This window comes from Tupaia chinensis, unplaced genomic scaffold (assembly GCF_000334495.1).
Source record: "Tupaia chinensis unplaced genomic scaffold, TupChi_1.0 Scaffold000182_1, whole genome shotgun sequence".
Lineage (NCBI taxonomy): Eukaryota > Metazoa > Chordata > Mammalia > Scandentia > Tupaiidae > Tupaia > Tupaia belangeri.
In genome coordinates, this window is record NW_006159657.1 from 6,358,802 (window position 1) to 6,383,580 (window position 24,779).

Below are 24,779 nucleotides of genomic sequence, written 5' to 3' on the forward strand. Positions count from 1 at the left end.
GTGGGTGTTACATAGACGGGGGGGGCCTCTTGCTGCACACAGTGGGTGTTACACAGAGGTGGGGAGGGAGGATCTGTGTCTTATTCAGGCAGTCCTGCTCTCACACAGCCCTCCCCAAGAGTAAGCGCCCAATCAGATCATCTGAATGAAGGTCAATCATGCCCCACCTCTTCTTCAGGCCTTGACTCCACCTCTAGCTGCCGAGGCCACACCCGTGCTCATGCCACGCCCATGCTCATGCCACGCCCATTTTAGAATACTGGTTCACAGCAGGCCAACCACCCCAATCCATGCCCTTGACCTGGAGGCAGGAAAGGACAGTGGTTAAGGGCACAGAACTAGGGACTTGGTGTGAACCTTCATTCTGCTACTTTCTAGCTGTGTGGCCCAGGGCAAGTCCCTTAACCTCTCTGAGCCTCGGTTATCTCCATCTGCAAAACAGGGAGCATGTTAACTTTTGCTATGGGATATGCTTATAAAGCTTACAGCAGGGTGCCTAGTCTGCGATGGGTGCTCGGCTAACATTAGTAACTGACTACTCGCCCTTTCAGCAACAATAACCTTGCCCCCTTCGACCAACACGCCTGCTATTCCCTCTACCAAGGACGCTTTCCCTGATCTTCCCAGAGCCAGTTCCACCTCCTTGTCCAAGGCTCAGCCTGAACGCTGCCTCCTGAGCTGTGAGCACTGTATCCTAGCACCTGGCACGGCCCCAGGCTCAGGGTAGAAGCTTAGTAAATATGTGTTAAATAAAATGAAGAAAAGAAAGGAAAGCAGAAACACTCAGCCCTCGCAACTCCGACCCCAGCTCCTGAAGGAGGAATATAACTCCCTCCTGTTTGCCGAGGGCACCTCTCTTCTCCTTGTTTCACACACAGCAAGTACCTGGCCCATGCTTCCAGGCTCATAGGCATCTCTGCTCGACTCAGCAACCCCTTCGCAAGCAGCCAGGGTTTCAGGACCCAAGAGGAAGGCCAGGCAGGCAGCAGAGGGTCTGGGGCTCTGGGCTTCAGAACTGATCTTCATTGTCCAACCTCGGTTCCCCCTACCCAACCCAACTGTAGCTGGCTGTGTTTCTGCCTCCCCGTCCCCAGGAGCCCTTCTCCAGCTGGTTTAGCTCAGAGGTTTCAACATCCCTGTGCCACCAGCAGGTCCCAGCGCAGGCCCAGGATTTCCCTCTTGTGACCGTATTAGGAAGCAGTTCCAATTTTTCCTTGATGCTTTATATGGTTCTCCTCAGAGCCCTGAGCAGCGACTGCTCCCAGAGCCTCCAGCCTGAGCACACAACAGGGAGGGCGGGGGAAGGAAAAGGGCTTGCAGTCCCAGCCGCACTCACACCTGCCTGACTCGTACACAGGGCCTGAGCCTTCTCTATGAACTGGGAGATAATCACACCTTCTGTAGGAGGCTGCAGGGCAGTGTGGGGGCTTTCCGAATATCTTCCCAGACACCGTCCTGCAGCCTTGACTTGAACGGCAAAAACACTACGAAAACCCACAGCCCCCATCAGCAAGGCACAGGCTCAATACCGGTGGTTCATCCCTAGAGAAGAAAACGGCACTGCTGTTTAAAAATAAGTAACACAGCGGCTCCTCTGCTCCCACCTTCCATCAACGGCCAAAATACACAATTAGACACAAAGAATGAGATGCACAACCACCGGGCCAGTGCTGCCTTTTGAGGGCCCGGGAAGGGCTCTGTATCAGCCTGTGTGGGTACAGAATACCACTGGGGGGCTCCGTACAGAACCAACGGCCAGAGCTTCTGTAAGAAAGGAAACTGGAAAGTCAAGCGTTGGACATGAAAGGGAAAGTCCTCTCCCCTCTTCCATACTATTTTACCTAATATTTGGGATTCCTACCAATTCAAAAAGCGGCTTTAGTTCTGATTATGCAGTTACGAGCAAGAACAGAAACCCCCCCCAAGTCCACGAAAACAGCAAGCAGCAAAACACGAGAAGTTCATAAAGTTCGTGGAAAGGGCATGGCTTTCAAAAATTTTGCACCAAGGACCAACAGGTGGCACAGCGGTTTAAGGTGCTGGACTCCTACATGGCTGGACATGGGTCAAGTTCAAACCTAGTGACTTTTTCTCACTTTCTCTCTGTTTCTCTCTGGTGAGTGTACGTGCCTTATAATAAAATAAGAATGATAACTAATAAAATTTTAAAAACAATTCTTAAATTTAAAAAAAATTTTTTTTGCACCAAAATAAACTCATACTTGAATTCCAGTCTTTCAATGAACTTTAAGAAGTCCCCTCACGCATGGAGTGAATTTTTGTTCCAGTCACTGTGTGTGTCCATGTGCAGACAGACCCTGTGAGTCCTGTTTGCTTCTAGGGAAGAGGCTGCGTCTAGAAGGGAGATGCTTATTCTCTCTGATGCATGCTGATTTTTAAACACCCTCCTGGGCTTTACACAGACACCCTTGTACCACTGGAGAAGGTTCTCAAAGGTCTGAAGGGCTCATTCACGGGACTCAACAAAGGGGCACTCCCAGGCCCAGCACAGGGACTGCCCAGAGGCCTCCATTCACCATCTGTTCCTCATGTCCCTGGTACGTCCCTCTGCTTTCTCTGGAGAAGGTTAACATAGCTGGCCACATCTCCAGGACGAAAAATTGACACTGGGACCAGCAGATGGCATAATGGTTATGTTGCTGGACTCCCACGTAGTGAGCTGTAGTTTTAGTGCCAGACCCAGCGACTTAAAACTCATGCCGGGCACGTAGGTATGTGTGCCCAAAAAAATCCCGAGAGGAGAATGGAGGAGAAGAGATTGGGGCATGACCGTCTCCCCTGGGCGGTGATATCTCACTGTCTCTCCGTTGAGCACACGGGCCCTAGAGCAAAAATCTCTCTTAAAAAAACAAAATTGACACCAGCTGGAGTATGGAAGGAAGGCCCCTCCTGATGTTCTGGTCTTTCCAGAACCAGAAAAAATGTCAGTCTAGGTTCATGGGTTGGGGATTTGGGCTTGGGGACCCAGTAAACACGGGAGTCCTTCTACTCTTGCTCTGGATCACATCATTCCCAACCCCAGGCGCTTGGAGCAGGGGAGCGGGGAACCGAGCAGGTAAGGCCTGAGAAGCGGACCAGGTGTGAGGAACAGAAGGGGTGCAGTGATCAGCAGCCCCCCAGCAGGCAGCCTCAGGGAGGGGTGGGGCCTGTGGCCCACCTAACAGCGCCTGCTACCCGGCCTCTCTGGGCCACGGCGGATGCCAGGTCTCCTGCTTTTTTAAGCAATGGCAGAAATGAGACTTACTTTTGTTTTTCTTTTCTTTCCTTTCTTTCTTTCTAAAAATGTTTTGCTATAGGCTATGTGCACTCAACAGAAGCAGAGGGAGAGGGGGAAGTGAGAACACATCCCTGGGAGGAGGGTCACATGGCAATCCCTTCTCTTTTGTTCTCCTCTCATAATTTTGAGCAGACATGCACACATGCCCAGCAGTTTTCAAGTCGCTGGATCTGGGACGTGAACCACAGAGTTGGTCACATGGGGTCCAGCTACCTTACCCATCGTGCTGCCAGCTGACCCAGATTTTTTCTCTGAGCCTCCTGCCTCCCAAGTAGTTGTAACTACAGGCACGTGTCACCACACCTGCCTTTTTCTTAGGTGGTTCAGGAATCGAATCCAGACCTTCCATATGGCCTCGGCCAAACTGCGAAACTCAGCCCTGCCCCATGTGTGCCACTGTGGCTGAGCCCTTTCTGTGTGTGTCACAACTTACTAGGGGATTTTTTTTTTTTTTTTGTAAGAAATCACTCACTCTGGGCTAGCAACTTGCAGTCTCTAACCTAGCACATAATAGGTGCTCATGAAACAGCAATAAAAGGTGAGATTCCTTCCTGCTATGCATTTACGTTTGTTCAGCCGGAAGCTAGCAATACCCACAGCCCCACCCCTAGATGGTCCAGTGCCCACCACCCATCACCAACTACTCTTCGACTCTTTACCATCAGGGTAAGTCATCCCGGCCCTCAGCTCAGGTTTGAATCACAGCTCTGTCCGCCTATCAGCCAACGGAAGTGAGCACATCTAAGCCTCAATGTCCCTGTCTCTACAATGGGTTGACAGCATCTGTCTCAAAGGGTCACAGGAAACATGATCATTGCGAAAAGCAATGGTCCCCCTCTCTGGCATTCCACCTGTTTCTCAGCAAATTACGTAACTTTTCTAAGTCATAAATTTATAATAGTATCTCTCTTCCATTAAAAAAAAAAGAGTATTAGTAGGTTAATGAAAATATGTTATGAAAAAAAACAATGCATTGGTTTCAATTATTTTGAAAATATAAACTCTTGGGACCAGCACATGGCATAATGCCTACGTCACTGGATTCCCATAGTTGACCGTGGTTCGAGTCCCAGACCTGGTGGCTTAAACTCATGTCAGACGCATGTGTGTGCATGCCCAAGATCCTGAGAGTACAATGAAGGAAAAGGGATTGCGGCATGGCCATCCCCCCTGGGGTGGGGTGATTTCTTGCTTTCTGTCTTTCTGGTGAGCGCACGCACCCTATAACAAAAACCTCTCAACATAAATAAATAAACTCTTATTTTTTTTTATTTATTTTTTTTAGAGGCTCTTTGCCATAGGGCATATGTACTTGTCAAAGAGACAGAAACAGTGAGAGAAAAAGTGGGAAATCAACCTCTGGAGGGATGGCCATGCCACAGTACCTTCTCCTCCATTCTCCTCCTGGGTGCACATGCACCCGACTTGATTTTCAAGATAAGATGTGTCTGGCTGGATACAAATCTATGGCACATTCTAAAATGTGTTATTTAATTAGGTTCTTGGCAAAAAATTTAGAATGCCAATTTGCGAGGATAAACTCCATTTGTAAGGGTAAACACAGATTGCAGCCCTGGAGCTGAGGAAGAGTTCGAGTCCAAGACTCGAACTGTGGTTGGCCAAGTGGGAGTCCAGCAATGTAATCATAATGCCATCTGCTGGCCCCAATAAACTCTTACTTTAATTCCATTTTTCCATTTTCAGTTTTTTTCCATTTCCATTTTTAGTTTAAAAAAAAAAAAAACATTTATTTCATCTATTTATTTGTTGTGATTTTCATGCGGCCAGGTCTGGGACTTGAACCACAGTTGGCCATGTGGGAATTCAGTGAATTCAGTGCCTTAACCACCACACCACCTGTTGGCTCCACCACAAAATTTTTAAGTTCCCTCATAATATGTTAGCATACAGTTTTGAGTGAATACAGAGAGAGAGAGAGAAAACACAAGAGAACAAGCCACAAGGTCCGGGACTCAAACGGCAGTCAGCCACATGGGAATCCAGTGCCCCAACCACCACACCATCTGCTGGCCCCACGCAGAGGCTGATTTAAAAAACCCACGTTTTCTTTCCCACTATACAAGATGGCAGGTGAAAAAGCTGCAAAGCAGGATATTAAGGAGAAGAAACCTGAAACCGAGAAGGCTGATGCCAGTGGCAAGGTTAAAAAGGGTGACCCCAAGGCTAAAGACCAAGAAGGGGAAGCCCCACTGCAGCCGAAACGCCGTCCTAGTCCAGGGCATTGGCAAATACTCTGGTCTGCCATGTATTCCAGGAAGGTCTGCCACGTATTCTAGGAAGGCCACGTATAAGAGGAAATACTCGGCCACTAAATCCAGGATCGAAAAGAAAAAGGAGGAGAAGGTTCTTGCGACTGTCACAAAACCAGTTGGTGGAGATAAGAATGGTGGTACCCGGGCGGTTAAACTGCAAAATGCCTAGGTATTATCCTACTGAAGATGTGCCTCGAAAGCTGTTGAGCCATGGCAAAAAACCCTTCAGTCAGCAGGTAAGAAAGCTGCCAGCCAGCATCACTCCTGGGACCATTCTGATCCTCACTGGACACCACAGAGGCAAGAGAGTGGTTTTCCAGAAGCAGCTGAGCAGTGGCTTGCTACTGGTAACTGGACCGCTGGTTCTCAATCAAGTTCCACTGCGTAGAACACACCAGAAATTTGTCATTGCCACCTCCACGAAAATTGGTATTAGCAAAGTGAAAATCGCAAAGCACCTTACCAATGCTTACTTCAAGAAAAAGAAACTGCGGAAGCCTAGATAACAGGAAGGTGAGATCTTCGACACAAAGGAGAAATACGAGATTTCAGAGCAGCACAAGGTTGATCAGAAAGCTGTGGACTTGCAAATTTTACCAAAAATCAAAGCTGTTCTTCAGCTCCAGGGCTACCTGTGACCCGCGTTTGCCCTTACGAATGGAGTTTATCCTCGCTAATTGGCGTTCTAAATTTTTTGCCAAGAACCTAATTAAATAACACATTTTCCAATGTGCCATAGATTTGTATCCAGCCAGACACATCTTATCTTCCTCCACTAACTGGAAGACTCTCAGGGCCTGGACTGCTGGACTGGGCCCTGGACTCAGTCCCCCACAGAGAAGCAGGAGCGCAAAGAAAACACCCGCTTTCCAGTCAGACCAGACCAGTGTCTAAGCTCCATTCCTTCCTGCGTGTGAACCTCTGCCTTTGTCACCTCATCTGCTGGTGTCGTGAAGGACAAAATGGGGTGGGGAGGCCTTGGGACAGTCCTTAGCATAGAGCAGGCCTCACTCGCTGAACTTCCTGAACGCTTGTCCTCAACCTCCAGCAAAACGGGAGACACAACAGCCTGCATAAGTGACCCGTGACAAATTCCAGGGACAGAGACGATGGGGCGTCTGGAACTGAGGACAGTTTATACCAGGAGCCAGAGCTACGTTACCCCCCGTCCTGTGTTCGCTCCGGCTGAGCCCAGAACCTGCACTGCGATGAAAAGGAGACCAGCTCCTCTGGCTTCGAGAGAACCCTCTAGACCCAAGAGGACCGCAGGTCTACCAGGACCTTCCCAAAGGCCCATGGTGGGAGGCAAGCCTGGGGGGAGAGGAGAGGACAAAGTGGGGCTCACCGGGCTGCCTGGGCCGTGGACTCAGCATCGTTTGCCACCCGCATTCTGTTGTTACGGGCTGGAGGGAAACGTGCTGCACTTCCCCCCCTTGTCCCTTCATATCTTCTCCGTCATGGACACCGGTTTCTACTAAGTAATTAACTTGCCCAGAAAAGAACAGGGCAGGAGCAGGCACGTCATCACAAGGCTGAGAGGATCTTAATCTAATCTGTCCAGATGAGCGTAGCAGGAATTTGAAGCTTTGATTCATTTTTAATCTGCTATCATAAGATATCCTGGGTCTGGAGACCTTTAAAAGCCCCTCGTGTTTTCCAATTTCTATTTTGGGCTCAGTTACCTTATCGGAGGACAGCAGGTGAGATGGGTACAGAGGCCTGTCCTCGACCTCCCCAGAAGGAGGTGACACACCTTGGATGGGACACCTGGGCCCGAAAGAGCCCACTGTTCCCTCTAGCTCCCTGCAGACTGCATCCTTAACAATGCCCAATGGCTCAACAGCCCAGGGGTTATTTCCGGCATGTTTTCATGCAAGAACTGCCACGGGACAGAAGGGACTTCCCTTGTTTAGTTAGGGAAGTAAGGACAGGCCTTGCCCCTCCTGTCTACAGCTGCTCACCTGCAGAAGGGGACAAGCTCAGTTAGCTCAGTGGATGTGGCGTCGACTAAGTGAGAGAAAGAAAGAACGGAAGGTATAGAATCTGGATCAAAGGAGTTATTTAATACTTAATGAGTTATTTCCTCTTCCCCTTTGACTCCTAAAAAAGCCAGTAGAGGCCATTCTGAAATGTCTGGGAGTGGATGATGGCATGTCCACGTAGAAGTTTTTTTTTTTTTAAAAAAATTTTTGCTATACAGCGTGTGTGCTCAACAGAAAGACAGAGACAGAGAGAGAGACAGAAAGTGAGAAATCGCCCCCCAGCAGGGATGGCCATGCCACAATCCCTTCTTCATTCTCTTCTCAGGATCTTGGGCATGCACGCACATGCACCCAGCGTGAGTTTAAGCTACCGGGTCCAGGACTTGAACTGTGGTCAACTACATTGGAATCCAGAGTCATGATTGTTACAACATAGCCATTATATGAACTGCTGATCCCTGCGCAGAAGATATTAAAAGGGCTGGCTAAGATATGGATGTGGAAAAAGAGCCCTGGAAAAAGAGCCCGTCACCAAACTATGTAGGTAGTAGGCTTTTAAATATGCAGACATGTTCTAGGGCTAGATGGTGGCACAGCAGTAAAATGAGACACTCTACAAGGCAGCCCCATATGGGGAGGTTCCTGGTTCAAGTCCGGAGACCTCCCTGAGTACACCAGGCATGTTCTCGCTCATGGCCCAAGGCAGGCGAAAGGCTGGGGTGGATCGCGGTGTCAATGTGCTGTTGGGGTGCTGTCTCTGTCTCTCTGCCTCTGTCTTACTTATGCATAAAAGAAATAAATATAAGTTTTAAAAAGATATATGCATGGGACAGGCAGTGGTGTAGTGGTTAAGGTGGCTGGATCCCACATGGCTGACTTCACAGTTCAAGTCCTGGACCCTGAGGCTTGAAAACATGCTAGGCATGTGTGCATGAATGCCCAAAATCCTGAGAGGAGCATGGAGGAAAAGGGACTGTCTGCACACCATCCCCCCTTGGGGGTGACTTCTCACTTTCCCTCTCTCTCTTCAGTAAAAGTGCACACACACCCAGTAGCAAGACTAAAAATATGTGTGCGTATGTGTGTAGATGCAATATATAAATGTAAAACAAAGTAATATACAATGTGAATATGTTTCATGTTCATAAAGAGACAAAGACTGCACCTCACCCTAGGTTAGGATTGAGTTTCGTGTTCGCTGCACTTTCCTGAATTTCCCAACTCTGCCTCAGTGAGAAGAGTTATTTTCCTCATATCACCTCATTGTGCTTTGCGGATATTTTATTTCTTACAAACTGAAAGTTTGTGGCGAGCTTGTGTTGAACTCTTTCAGTGACATTTTTCCAACTGCCTGTGCTCACTTTGTGTCTATGTACACGTTTTTATAATTCTAAGGGTATTTCAAACATTCTTATTATCACTGTATCTGTTAAGGTGAGCTCTGGTCAGTGATCCTGGTGTTTGTTCTGAATGTCATGAACTGCACCCATGGAAGATGGAGACCTCAATGAATACGTGTGCTCAACTGCTTCATCAAAAAAAAAAAAGGGGGGGTGTTATTTTCCTAATTAAGAAAACAATTTGCAGGACATTTTAGAGATAACAAGGGACTTGTCATTTTTCACATGAAAAATGTAAAGTAGAGCCAAACAAACATAACAATGGGAGAACCATCTCCATATTTTGCCAAAGACCCAAGAGCACTTGACTGGCAATAACAAAAATAATCTTAACAAAATCAATCAATAGCATCTATGATTCTGAGCATTTCCTATGTGGTCAGAAGGATGTTAAGAACACCTGACTAGTAATAACAAAAATAATCCTTGGGAACCAGCAGTTGGCGTAATGGCTATGTCACTGGACTCCCACGTAGTCAACCGCGGTTCGCGTCCCGGACCCTGTGGCTTAAAACTCACGTCGGGCGCGTGTGCGTGCGTGCCCAAGATCCCGAGAGGAGAATGGAGGAGAAGGGATTGCGGTGTGACCATCCCCCCTGGGGGGTGATTTCTTGCTTTCTGTTTCTATGTCTCTCTCTGTGTCAGGCGAGCACACGCACCCTATAGCAAAAAACTAATAATCGTAACGAAACCTATCGATACTATCTACAATTCTGTGTCTACTATATGGTAAGAAGGAGGTGAGCGCTTTCTTTTTTTAGGAGCCCGATTGAGGAGGCTGGCACAATTCTTCCACTCATGATACAGAGGAGGAAACAAAGTTGAGAGAAATGAGGGAACTTGTCTCAGGGAACATGTGCTTCCAGAGAGGAAAGGTAGAAAACTGGGCTGGGACCTCTGCTGTCCAGTCTAGCATCATGGGGCCACCTATGTCCCTCTTTTTCTGAAACTGGTCCAAATCCAGAGGAACCTGGGTCCCCCAGAGCCACACCTCCTTCCTCATCCAGTCCAGGCCATCCAACAGAACTTTCTGTGTGACAGAACGTTCTAGACCTATACTGTCCAATACAGTGGCCACAAGTGGCTGTTGAACACTTGACATGTGGCCAGTACAACTGGATAAATGAATTTTTACATCTTTATGTGTTTTAAATAACTAAAATACTGAGTCATTGGAAAAGTCATGATGTAGCTTTTTCTGTTTTTCTATGCAAAAATGCATCATGGCTTTGCTGAAGATCCAATAAAACTGTAGTTAGCCACAAGGAGCCAATGGCTACCATACTGGACTGTACAACCGTAGTCCATTCTGATCTGAACAATCAACCCAGAGGGATCCCAGATCCGAACCTAGCCAGATCTGTATGTCTCTTGTCTGCTCAGTGAACAAGGTGGACAGCCTTTCCAAGGAGGTTGTGAACTCTTCTTTACTTCCAAGATGGAAGGGCAGGAAGTGACATCACCAAAATCCGTTGAGTGTTTATTATGTGCCTTGGTATTTTGCATATGGGATCATCTGGAATCTTCACATCTCCTAAAGATGGTGGGACAGTGTTTATTCCCATCTTACAGACAGGAGAACTGTGGCTTTAAGAGGCAAGATAACCTATTGCATGTCACACACGCAGGCAGATAGGGGAGGACTGAGAGGCGAACCCATGTCTGAATGATCCCACCGCACCGTGCAGTCTTCCTCAGTCTCCCAACCTGAACCCCAAACATGTTTCCTAGCAGGGGGCCAGGACTGAGGGGCCTGCTGCCCGGAGATACTCACATAGATGAGCCCTGAGAAGTACCTCTCCCTCAGGTTATGCAGCACGGAGGCTTCGTTGAGGCATGTCAGCTCCGCCATGTCCTCCACCTTGGAGAACTTGGGTGGATTCATCTTCTGGATGTCATCTTTGCCGACCGTGACCTTCTTGCCGTTCTCCACCAGCTCCACGACCACCTCATCCCCCTTCTCTTCCTTGATGCTGGCTGCCTCGAAGCCCTGCTTCTCCGAAGGGACCCACACCAGCTTCTTGGCTGCCCAGTCAGCCTGGGCCACGGGGCTGTTAATGAAGTTTTTGTCCACAAAGAGGAACTTCTCATCGTCACTGAGTTGGCCCTTCTGTGCCATGGTGCCTAGTTGGTCCCCTATGGAATAAGGCGACAGGGTCAGAAAACAGGACAGAACAGAGCCATTAAGACCAGTAAACCTCTCCTTCCACTATATCTAGGAAGACTATCTCTGGGGCCGGCAGGTAGCACAGTGGTTGAGGGCGCTGGACTCCCACATGGCTGACTGTGGTTCGAGACCCGGACCTGATGGCTTGCTTTCTCAGTTTCTCTCTGTCTCTCTCTCTCTCTCTCTCTCTCACGCACACACACACATACTTTGTCCCTCTCTGGTCAAATTAAAATAAATTAATTAATAAAATAAAATAAAACTATATATATATATATATATATAAAAAGAAACATCACACAAAGTACATGATGTTCCCTGCAATGTCATCTATGATGTCAGGGAATGGAAGGGCCTTTAGAAAAGGATTTGTATCATTGCCTATAATGGCAAAAATCAAGAAATGACCCAAATATTCATCAGCATGGGACTGGATACAGAAACCATGGGAAGCCATGTGCTGCATGTTTGGTCAACAACAGGCCACACATATGATGGAACTATACAATAATTCCATAAGATTATAACAGGCAATACTAGATAGCTCAGGTATATACCAGCCCCTACCATCCAGCTCTGTGTAGGTACATCCTCTGATGGCCTTGCAATGATGCAGTCACCCACGTTGCATTTCCCAGAATATATCTCCATCATAAGAGATACATGAGCAAGGCATTACATTTTCTTTTCTTTATTTTTAAAAATTGATCACAGAATAGGTTATTTTTTAGGATTATTTTTTAAATTTTACATATTTATTTTCATTTGACCATAGAGAGACAGAGTGAGAGAGAGAGAAAAAGCAAACCATGAGGTCTGAACTCAAACCACGGTCGGCCATGTGGGAGTCCAGCTACCTTAACCACCACGCCACCTGCCAGCCCCTTACATTGCATTTTCAAACAATGAAGTACTGTGGAGTTGTGAAGAAGCAAGAAGTATGTCTACATGTGATGACATCAGAAGATATCCAAGTCTTATTTACAACAAAATAAAAGCAGGATCCTGAAATGATTAAACAGAGAACTACCATATGATTCAGCATTTCCACTCTTACGTATATACCTGAGAAACAAAAACATGTCTGCACAAAACCTGGTACATGAACATTCTTAACAGCATGACTTATAATGCCTATGAAGTGGAAACAACCCCAAACGCCCATGAGTGGATGTATGACTAAATAAAATGTGATAGATCCCTACAATAGAATATTATTGAGCTGTATAAAAAGAAAAGCACTGGGGCCAGCAGGTGGTGTGGTGTTTAAGATGCTGGACTCTCACATGGGCTGACCATGGTTCAACTCGAAGACCTGATGGCTTGCTTTCTCACTTTCCCTCTCTCTCTCTGTCTTTCTCTAGGTGAGTGTGTGTGCCCTGGAGCAAATGTAAAAATAATAATAATGATAAGTAAAACTAAATAAATAGTTCTTTAAAAAAAAAAAGAAAGAAAGAAAGAAAGGCAGGAACCAGCAGATGGCGTAACGGTTTCATCGCTGGACTTGCACATAGTTGACCACAGTTCAAGTCCTGGACCTGGTGGCTTAAACTTCACACTGGGCGCATGTTCATGCGTGCCCAAGATCTCAAGAGGAGAATGAAGGAGAAAGGATTGTGGCATGGTCATCCCCCTGGGGGGTGATTTCTCACTTTCTATCTCTCTGTCTCTCTGGCAAGCACATGTGCCCTATAGCAAAAATCTCTCTCAAAAAACCCAAAGTACTGATACATACTATGTTATGGCTGGACTTTAAACCTTGAAAACATGATGCTAGGAGAAACAGGCTGGTCACAAAGGACCGCATACTGTATGATTCTGTTTATATAAAATGTCCAGAATAAGCAATGCATAGAAACAGGGAGTAGATTAGTGATTGTCAGGAGCAAGGGTGAGCTGGACAGTGACCACTGAGGGGTGCAGCATTTCTTTTAGAAGTGATCAAAGCATTTTGCTATAGTAATGAACACACACTCTGTGAATATACTAGAAAACACTGGATTATACAAACAAAATGGTGACTTCTATGGTATATGAATTATATCTCAATAAAGCTGTTACAAAATAAAAGAAGAAATAGTAAGACAGTAGATATAATAGCCCATTTTCTATATATATATAAAAAGAAACATCCCACAAAGTACATGATGTTCCCTGCAATGTCATCTATGATGTCAGGGAATGGAAGGGCCTTTAGAAAAGGATTTGTATCATTGCCTATAATGGCAAAAATCAAGAAATGACCCAAATATTCATCAGCATGGGACTGGATACAGAAACCATGGGAAGCCATGTGCTGCATGTTTGGTCAACAACAGGCCACACATATGATGGAACTATACAATAATTCCATAAGATTATAACAGGCAATACTAGATAGCTCAGGTATATACCAGCCCCTACCATCCAGCTCTGTGTAGGTACATCCTCTGATGGCCTTGCAATGATGCAGTCACCCACGTTGCATTTCCCAGAATATATCTCCATCATAAGAGATACATGAGCAAGGCATTACATTTTCTTTTCTTTATTTTTAAAAATTGATCACAGAATAGGTTATTTTTTAGGATTATTTTTTAAATTTTACATATTTATTTTCATTTGACCATAGAGAGACAGAGTGAGAGAGAGAGAAAAAGCAAACCATGAGGTCTGAACTCAAACCACGGTCGGCCATGTGGGAGTCCAGCTACCTTAACCACCACGCCACCTGCCAGCCCCTTACATTGCATTTTCAAACAATGAAGTACTGTGGAGTTGTGAAGAAGCAAGAAGTATGTCTACATGTGATGACATCAGAAGATATCCAAGTCTTATTTACAACAAAATAAAAGCAGGATCCTGAAATGATTAAACAGAGAACTACCATATGATTCAGCATTTCCACTCTTACGTATATACCTGAGAAACAAAAACATGTCTGCACAAAACCTGGTACATGAACATTCTTAACAGCATGACTTATAATGCCTATGAAGTGGAAACAACCCCAAACGCCCATGAGTGGATGTATGACTAAATAAAATGTGATAGATCCCTACAATAGAATATTATTGAGCTGTATAAAAAGAAAAGCACTGGGGCCAGCAGGTGGTGTGGTGTTTAAGATGCTGGACTCTCACATGGGCTGACCATGGTTCAACTCGAAGACCTGATGGCTTGCTTTCTCACTTTCCCTCTCTCTCTCTGTCTTTCTCTAGGTGAGTGTGTGTGCCCTGGAGCAAATGTAAAAATAATAATAATGATAAGTAAAACTAAATAAATAGTTCTTTAAAAAAAAAAAGAAAGAAAGAAAGAAAGGCAGGAACCAGCAGATGGCGTAACGGTTTCATCGCTGGACTTGCACATAGTTGACCACAGTTCAAGTCCTGGACCTGGTGGCTTAAACTTCACACTGGGCGCATGTTCATGCGTGCCCAAGATCTCAAGAGGAGAATGAAGGAGAAAGGATTGTGGCATGGTCATCCCCCTGGGGGGTGATTTCTCACTTTCTATCTCTCTGTCTCTCTGGCAAGCACATGTGCCCTATAGCAAAAATCTCTCTCAAAAAACCCAAAGTACTGATACATACTATGTTATGGCTGGACTTTAAACCTTGAAAACATGATGCTAGGAGAAACAGGCTGGTCACAAAGGACCGCATACTGTATGATTCTGTTTATATAAAATGTCCAGAATAAGCAATGCATAGAAACAGGGAGTAGATTAGTGATTGTCAGGAGCAAGGGTGAGCTGGACAGTGACCACTGAGGGGTGCAGCATTTCTTTTAGAAGTGATCAAAGCATTTCAGAATTTGCTATAGTAATGAACACACACTCTGTGAATATACTAGAAAACACTGGATTATACAAACAAAATGGTGACTTCTATGGTATATGAATTATATCTCAATAAAGCTGTTACAAAATAAAAGAAGAAATAGTAAGACAGTAGATATAATAGCCCATTTTCTATTTTAAAATATTTAGAAACTATATAAACAAAATTACTGGCTAACTTAACAAGTACATGGGATTAGCAGATGGTGTAATGGCTACATTGCTGGACTCCCATGTAGTTGAAAATGGTTCAAGTCCAGGACCCGGTGGCTTAAACCCATGGTGGGCACATGTGCATGTGTGCTCAGGATCCCAAGAGGAGAACAGAGGAGAATGAATTGCAGTATGGCCATCCCCCCAGGGGATGATTTCTCGCTTTCTGTCTCTCTCTCTTTGTCTTTCTGGTGAGTGCACATGCCCTACAACAAAACCTCTCCAAAAAAAAAAAAAAAGAAAAGAAAAAAAACCTTAACAAGTACAGTTATAAGGAGAATCTAATTTTGCTATTTATTTTCCAACTTTTAAAACTGTGGTAAAATACTGAGGCTAACAGATGACAAGATGGTTAAGGCACTTGCCTCTCACATGACTGACCACAGCTCAAGTCCTAGACCTGAAAGCTTTCTTTCTCACCCTCTCTCTGCCTCTCTCTGGTAAGCACACATGCCTTATAGCAAATTTTAAAATAATAATAATAAAAAATAAAATTAAATAAGTACTATTTTAAACTTGTAGCAAAATCCATGTAACATAAAACTGGCCATATCGAACATGATTAATAGTTCAGTGATGTTCACATTGTAGTGTAAGCATCATCGCCATTCACCTCCAAACTCTGTTTTTTTAATTGCATGAGGGTGTGTGTGTGTGTGTCAGGGAGAAAGCACCCCCCCAGTAGCTCCTGGCCACACTAAAATCCTTTTCCCTCCACTTTTCCATTGCCTCAGGAATTAGTTCCCCCCCACACACACACATGAACTCAGTATGTCTTTCAAGTCATGAGGACTGGGACTCAAACCATGGCCGGCCATGTGGCACCTGGCTCCCGATGCACAAGGTCTAGCCACTAAGCTATTGACCAGAACTCTTTCATCATGCAAAACCAAAACTCTGCATCCATTAAACATGAACACCCATCCTCCCCTCCCCAGCACCCGGCACCCACCGTTCCACTTTCAATCTCTAAGAGTGGGGCCATCCTGGCAACCACACAGAAATGGGATTGCACAGTATTCGTCTTTTTGTGCCTGATTTATTTCGCTCAGTGTGATGTCCTCAAGGCTCCCCACACCGTAGCACATGTCAGAACTGCCCCCCTTTTAGGCTGTATAATAATGTTCCATTGTACGGATAGAGCAATTTTGCTTCCATCCATTGATGGACACTTAGCTAGCTAGCTTCTGTTTTTTAGCTACTGTGAATAATGCTGCTCTAAGTGTGAATGTAATTTAATTATGTATTTCTGTCATATTTGTTTTTGTATAACTTATTAAAAATATAATCAATAAATAGATGCTTTACAAAGCCCTTCAAACAGTCAATATACCAGTAAGTATAATCACCACAGCCCCAGGAGCTAGATTTTGCAGCCAGCGGCTTCTTACTGAAATGGAAACTAAGGATCAGAGAGGGGAAGGAATCAGCCTGAGGTCACACAGCTAAGGAGAGGCAGAGTTCAGATCTAGAACCCACATCTGACTGTGAGGCCTGTGCTCTCTGTCTGCCATGTCAGCTTGATCAGCTTGTTGGAAGCTCAGGGGAGTGTTTTCAATAGCTGAACCAACCCCTTAAGGGGCCTGGCACATAATCCACATTCAAAACAGGACCCAAATCAGATGAAGGGAATTAAAACTTCATACTACAGAAAGGACAAGCCTCACAAACACACCCTGAGTGAAAGGAGGCAAAAAGACAAAGCCTGTCTACAAAAAGATAGGCTCTGAATTCTAATCAGAGGCCAGGTGGTGGTGCAGCCACAATGCAGAGGATCCACATGGGAAAGGTCCTGGGTTCACATCCTGGCTGCTCCCTGAGCTCTCAGGGTGAACAAGTACATGCTGTGATCCAGGCTGACTGGGCCTGGGAGTGGATCATGGCTGGGGACCCTGTGAAGGTTGCCCATCTCTCTCTCTCTCTCTGAAGGAAGGAGGGAGGGAAGGAAGGAGGGGTGGAGAGAGGGAAGGAAGGAAAGTCAGAAATAGCTAAAAACAAACAAACAAAAAACCACAATGGAGAAGGGAAATAGATACATGAATCCCCATTGCCAGGAAAACCCTGTCTAATCTGAGGCTCAAAAAACACAAACAAGTTCAAGTGCAAAGAATCTATCTCTGTCCTAAAAAGGAGAGAGAGGAGCTGGCTGGCTGCCCCGCTTTGATGCCTGACAGTTACGAGGTGTGAGATCTGCTTTGGTCAGAGAGAGCCGGGACCAGGGATGAGAAGCTCGGTTGGCTGCAGTGATGTTTCCCAGCGTGTGCTCCTCGGAACCCTCATCTGAAATATTTGGGGAGGAGTGAGATCAGGGAGGCTGAAACTCCTTCAACACAGCTCTGTGGTCAACCCCATGTGGAGGTGCTATTGATACACAGTCCCTGTCCCCTGACCAAGATGCAGAAGACACCAGGGCATCTGAATCTCCAGGTGATCTTGAAATTCACAAGCTACTTCTATGAACCTGAACCTGGCCACAGATTTGCCCTTGGGAAAATATAGCGGACCTAGTCAATTAATACATCTAATACTTGGGGTCTGGACAGTGGCCCAGCAGTACAATAGGCTGCTCTGCAAGTGAACCATGTGCAGAGGTTCTGGGTTCGTGTCCAGAGACCTCCCTCAGTATGCTGGGCATGCATAAAACCATGATCCGTCTACAAAAGAGGAACCGATGCACAGAGAGGTTAAGAAACTTGCTCGTTGCTGCAGGACAAGTTATGCTGGAATCTGAATAAAGCATGTTTTCAGAGGCCTTGTCTGCTGTTCCCACCCTCTGCAACAGGCAGAGGACCTGAAGACAGAAGAAAATGCAGACACCCACAGAACACATCTTTTATCAGTCTTCCCCCGAAGGATCCAGATAGCTTGGTTTTCCTGTTACGAGGACTTGCCCCAGTGCACACCCATAGCCTTGAGTTTTCAAAATTCGGGTGATGTCAATCAGGCAAAAAACTATGAGGCCAGGTGCCAGGCAAGGCTGGAGTAGCATAAAGCTGCAGCCTGTGATCAGAGAGCACAAGATAACGGAAGCAAAGCTGGGTCTGCCGCCCTCCACTGTGGCCCTTAGAGCTGGGAGGTTCTCGCCCTCTGCACTGCTGACATTGGGCCAGATGATCTTTGTCATGGGGGACTGTCCTGTGCACTACAGGATGACGGAGAGCAGTCCTGGGCCCCACCTACTCAATGCCAATAGCACACCTCCCCCCCAAGTCATGATGATCAAAAATGTCTCTAGACATTGCCAGATGTCCCCTGAAGCAGAGGAGCAAAACGGCCTCCCAGCTGAGACCTGCGGCCTAAGAGTAAAATGAGGACCCTCTCAGGAGAGATGATTAAAGTTGACGTCACCCCCATCTAGGATGCAAACTACGGAAGGTCAAACAGGTGGCTTATGAAGTGAACACATCAGTCCAGACAGACCACCAGGTGGCCCAACCTCAAGGAGACTCCCACTCACCTCGTCCCTCCCTCCTGACCACCTTCTCTACCATTTCTTTTTTTTTTTTTTTTTGAGAGATTTTTCACTGTAGGGCACGTGCGCTCGCCAGACAGACAGAGAGAGATATAGAGACAGAAAGCGAGAAATCACCCCCCAGGGGGGATGGTCACGCTGCAATCCCCTCTCCTCCATTCTCCTCTTGGGATCTTGGGCACGCACGCACACGCGCCCGGCATGAGTTTTTTAAGCCACCGGGTCCGGGACACGAACCGCGGTCGACTACGTGGGAATCCAGCGACATAGCCATTACGCTAACTGCTGGTTCCCTCCACCATTTCTGAGAACTCATGGCTGGGATGATTACGTGGAACTGACGGGCAGATGCTGAGGATGGGTCCTTGAGCGGGGCTCGCTCTTTGTATTTTGATGACAGCGACGCACTCTGTGGCTAATGGGCTAGCAAATGACACGTCAGAATGTGTCAGCCATGGTCATAGCCTGGCTTCCTTATCACGATTTCATCCTTCCAGCACAAACAAGCTGTTTGCTGGAGTCTGGAAGACCCCGGGCGTTGAGCTACAAATTCAGGCTCTGCCCCACCTCGCTGGGTGACCCTGGGTACGTCACTCCTCCTCTCTGGGCCTTGTGTTTCGCACTTGGAGAAAACAATAGGGGGCAGCCCTTGCTCTACCATTTTATGGTACCTGTGATTCTGGATCAAAGGTGAAAACGGGACCAACCCACAGTTCAGCTGCTTTTGTTTATTTTACCATCAGTTTTACTTTTCCCAGCAGGACTCAGGAGTAAAAGATCCTACCCCATCTGCTTCAGCATTAACGCAAAATGAGTTAAATACCCAGGAGCCAGGAGCCGAGAGCCCAAAGCCCAAGGTCCCTATCTCAACAGGCCTGCTCGACAGCTTCCCTGGGCTTTTACAACAATGCCAGTGGCTTAAGATATGGAAGGAGACAAACCCAAATGTCACTAGGGGCCCAGTAGAAAACACTAAGGGGGGACCAGCAGATGGCGTAATGGTTATGTCACTGGACTCCTACATAGTCGACCACGGTTCGAGTCCCAGACCCAGCAACTGGAAACTCACTCCAGGCATGTGCATGCCCAAGATCCCAAAAGGAGAATGGAAGCAAGGCGACTGCGGCATAGCCACCCGCCCTGGGGAGTGATTTCTTGCTTTCTGTCCCTTTGTCTTTCCAGTGAGCTAATGCATTTTGTATCAGACAAAATGAGATAGACAAGGATGTTCCCTGAAGTACTGTTTATGAGAAGCAGTGGCACAAATGTGACTTGTTTCAACAAGGATCACGTACAAAAACTGCTTTAAGTACTTCCATGTAATCAAGTATCACAGTAGATGAGGAGAAAAATGCTAAAACATGATGATATAGAAACAAGTTAAAGATACATATTTAAGTGCGAAAAAACTAATTTACAGAACGTTAATATTTGTACAGAGGAAAAATTTTAAGTGCTTTTCTTTTCTTTTTTTTTTTTTTTTGCTATAAAGTGCATGCACTCACCGGAGAGAGACAGAGAGAGAAACTGAGAAATAATCCCCCGGTGGGGATGGTGATCCCGCAATCTCTTCTCTATTCTCCTCTCGGGGCTTAGGGCATGCATGCACACACACACACACACATGCACACACACACATATGCGTGCACACACACGTGCATGCACACACACACGCACCCACCCCTGGAGTGATTGTGAGTTTGGGAATGGAACCCCGAGGCAGCCACATGGGAGTCCAGCACCTCAACCACCATGCCACCTGCTGTCCCCAAAAAAGGACATTTTAACTCAGAAAAGTTCTGGCAAGACACAAGCATACAATAAGTGTGATGACATCTGGAGATGAGACGGAATGAGGAAGGGAGAACCAGGGAGGAAGATATTCTATCCGGAAACTGGGGAGTGGCTATGGTGACCCCAGGGGGCGGGGAACCCGGCCCCCTAGAATCTCCCATTGCTTTACGGCTCCCCAGGGAAGAGGAGGAGCAGAACCAGTGCACGTGGTAAGTCCAAGTCTCCCGAAGCGAGGGGCGAGTTCTATGGCATTTTCTTAATATCAGCATATTTTATTTTAAACTTATAAAACATCCGTTTATATGTTCTTCAAAGAGATAATGATAAATATTTGCTTGGCTGGAAACATTTGGTCCCACCAGAAATTTGACTCAGATAAGCAGAAGAAAAGATGGTGGGGTCAAGGTTAAGAACTTGGCATCAGACAGACCCAGCAATGGGTTCTACCACATATTAGCTATGTGACACTGAGCGCGTCACTTAACTCCTCTGAGTCTGCTCTGAGCTGCTTTAGATACTAACCAGGCGTCACAATGCTTCTCTCGTGAGCTTGTTCCTCCCACATCTCTGAATCCCTGATATAAGCCCAAGGTATCTGACCTCCCCTTCCAGGAACTGAGAGGCTGCTTCCTCTGATCATCTACCAAAGTTCCTCCACATTCTCACCCAGCCTTCTCTCCATCATCTGGCCAGGATTAAATGTTTTAAGATCAGGGGTGAAGAGTGCAGACCCAGGAGCAAAAGGGCCACCACGAAAGCCAGACAGGCTTCTCAAGGTCACAGGCAAGCTCTTCAAGGATGCCATCGAGACCTAGGCACATCCCGAATGGACTAATATAACCGGAGAGTTTTTATTTTATTATTATTTAATTTTGCAAGAGGGCTTGTGCGCTCACCAGAGACAAAGGGAGAGTTTGGCACTTTAGTCCCATAACTGGAGTCAGTAATGTTCCTGCGTGGGCAGAACGGCCATCATAGAGCAGGAGGAGACTTTCCTCACCACTTCTAACCCACATAGGAATTGGGCTGATGAGAAAGAGATCACACAAAGAAAATCAGAGATGAGCTTCTCCTTTCTGGAAAGACCACAGAAGAGGCCTTAGTGGTTCGGCCACCTGCTGGCTGTGCCACACGGGCAAGTTTCCTAATGTCTCTGGTCATGTTTGCTATCAACAGCCCTTGCCTGAAGTTTACCAGGGGCCAGGCACCAGGCTAACCCCTTCCCACATCTGATCCTCCCAGAGGCAATCCCTTTGTCTCTGGAGCTGGGGAGATCTCAGTTTGTAGAAGCCTGTCCTCCTTGTTGGCTGTCTTGAACCGGTTCTTCAGACTCCACGTTTGTAAAATAGGGCCAGAAAGGACAAAGGGATGCTGTGAAGACTTAGTAAGTGGCTGTCCCATAAAGGGGTAAGCATGTGGCCTGGAAAGGACCTCAACGAACACTAGTTGTTCTCATCAGCCCCATTTTACAGATGAGGAAACGGAGATCATTTCTAAATCTGCTTGTGACCGTCTATGGCTCTAATGGAGTTAGAACTGAGGTTCGTTTTCCAGAAAAAGCAAATGTTAATCTGCTTTTAGGATCATACAATTATGCCTGAAACACAAAATCCACCTGTCTGTACTTAGGGCACTGTAAAAAGGAGACAATCCTCATCCTCCATCACAAGAAAACTTATAAATAAGAAGTGTGCATTGGGAAAAATAATCTGCCTTCCTTCCCAGTGTCTTCCCCAGCCTCCGCTGCCTGTTTCGGAGGGGAAGGCCAGGGCCGAGGACCAAGGCTGCAGCGCAAAGCTGGCTAATTGGGATGGGCTTGAGGAAAACGCTTCCATACATGGGCATGTCTGCCTCCATCGCAGCCCTCCCACAGAAAAGTAATGATAACAAATCCATAACAAATACCTTGTACGGAATAATACGTCCATTTCAAACGTGATCATAAAAAACACGGTGTTTACCAGGCGAGCCCAGAGGTTTCTCGAAGGCCGAGCCAGTGCACATTCTGGACTCTCACAATAGCAGTTCAGCCTTCAGCTCCAACTAGATCGGCCCCACAGCAGGGGACAAACAGTGCGTTTTATTTTAAAATTGCAAAAGGTCAGTTGATGTTTCCTTCAAAGAGACGATGATAAATATTTGCTTGGCTGGAAGCACTTGGTCCCACCAGAAATCTGACTCCAACAAGAAGCCTTTGTCCAGGGTAAAGAAAAAGATGGGATGGGGTGGTGGTGGGGGGGCACAAGGGTATAAACTTGGCATTAGACAGACCCAGGAATGGGTTCCACTACTTTTTAGCTTTGTGATAACGGGCATGTGACTTAACATCTCTGAGCCTCAGCTGCCTTATACAAGGAGACTTCAAAAAGTTTATGAGAAATGGAATTAAAATACGAGTTTATTTTGGTGCAAAACACTGAAAGCTGTGCATAGCTTTTTCATAATACACATTGTCTGTGGACTTTTTTGAAGACCCCTGTATACTAAACAGGCAACACACAGCCTCCCTCCTGAGGTTGCTAAATGATTAAATGAAATACTGCTGCAAGACCCGGCAGCTAAGTGTTCTCTCAACAATAGCTACCTCGATGGGACTGGGACGGCACTAAGCCCACTGTTCTACCACCACTCAGTATTTTACCTGACACCCTGGTGTCTCATGACTCTCAGTTCAACATCTTCCAGCTCCCCCTCTTTAAACATGTCTAAAATCGGATCTTTAAGTAAACTAAGGGAATGAAGATGCCTGCACCAAAGAAAACAAAACCATGCAAACAGTTTACTAACTGCCTGCCTTTTGGCAAACTCAGGCAGGTTTGTGATTTAATCTCTCAGTTCTTAATGCTCTCTGCCATGGGTTTCTAAAAGTGGCCTTTTGCTTCTTGACAAGCATCGTCTTGAATGATGCCTTTTCCCCAAGGGCCAAATCCCCCCAGGCTCTCTGTGCTGGGAGGACACTGATAACAGGCATAACCACACTTTCTTTCATTTCGCCCCTTAGCTGGACAAGAGGATGTTTTATTGGAGGGCTGCAGGAAATCCCAGCGGACTCTTATTTAAGGCACCTGTGGCTATCAGCTGGGTGTTCCGGGCACTGAGGTCAACCTGGTGAGTTTAGTTTTTAATTTGCAAAGGTGGGATCTGGAAGAAAACAGGGCTATAATCAAAGTGGAGGGGTAACCAGCCTCATCTCCCAGGAGTTATCAACATTCGCCTCTTCTAGACTAGTGGGAACACTCCCCTTTCTGCAGAGCACATGCCCGTGTTTGTAACCGGTTTAACACATCGTCAGCACAACCAAGCCGGCTCACAAACCCACTGGGCGCCTCTGGAGAGCAAAGGACTTTTCAGTGAAGGTCCACTGACCTTTGAGTCTGGAATAAAAGTGGGAAGCCGAATCGACAGCAAGACCTCTGGGGTTTCGAAGACGGCCAGTCTCCTAGAAGTGCCTCATAAGGAGAATCACCTGGGACTCCGGATTTTTTTTTTTTTTTCCCTAGGAGTACAGTTTTTCTGGAGATTCTAGTGGCACCGGAGTCAGGCCCAGACACTGGTACCCTTAATAAGCACCCGCAAGGGGCAGCTCTCCTTGATAACTTTGCAAGTGCTAGTTTGGGGGAAATCTAGGTGCTCCAGGGTGAGAAGGGCAGAGAGGGCAGAAGGTAGCGAACGCCGCCCCCTGGCCACAGTACTGAAGAGGATGCCCACAGAGACGCCTCAGGGCTCCTCAGTCCCTGCAGGAAGTGCTGAAGGACCCTCAGACCCCCTCCCCAGTCTTCCCCGAGGAGGAGCACCACTACTTACAGATCTCCACCCCGGGGGCTAGCGGAGAAGAAACCGGATGGAGAGCTCAGATCTGGCACACCTCCCAGGCCGGGCGCCCAAATCTCCCCGAGCGCCTCCGACGCTTCTCTTTATAGACACTGGCTGCCCGCGGGTGGGAAAGGGGAGGCGGACCGAGCAGGGCGGATAGGGGAGGGTCGGCGCTTCGCCCTCGGCAGCGCCCCCTGCAGGCTTGGAGAAGAGCTGCTCTCGCCCCGGCCTTCCCGCGCACCTGGCGGCAGCCCTGGGCGACGGCGCGCGCACCCGACCAGAAGCCAGGGCCTGGGTGCTCCCCGCCGGCTGCTCCCGTTTCAGGGAAGTCACCTAAACTCCAGGACCCAGAGAACGGACCGAGTAGGCGGAGTCTACAAGGAATGCTTGAGAATGTCTTCCCCTCGTCGGTTCCGACCGCACATTTAACCTCTGCCTCCCGTGCTGCGGACAGAGCTGGGTCCGACTTGACGCTTCTCTCTGAAACCCGCATTTTATCTGCCGCGCACAGTCTAGAAGGGGGATCAGGCGCGCTGCGCGAAGTGTAG

At 47.0% G+C, this 24,779-nt stretch overlaps 1 protein-coding gene across 1 annotated transcript in view; it reads right to left on the reverse strand.

The window, feature by feature from the left end:
• Nucleotides 1–24,329, reverse strand: part of MYH11 (myosin heavy chain 11) — a 124,934-nt gene extending 100,605 nt beyond the window's left edge. The window contains exons 1-2 of the mRNA XM_006146566.3: nucleotides 24,223–24,329; nucleotides 10,728–11,089 (exon numbers count right to left, since the gene is read on the reverse strand). Coding sequence (XP_006146628.1) covers nucleotides 10,728–11,072 — 345 coding nt within the window. The 5' untranslated portion in view covers nucleotides 11,073–11,089; nucleotides 24,223–24,329. The remainder of the gene's footprint in view (nucleotides 1–10,727; nucleotides 11,090–24,222) is intronic.
• Nucleotides 24,330–24,779: the final 450 nt, after the last annotated feature.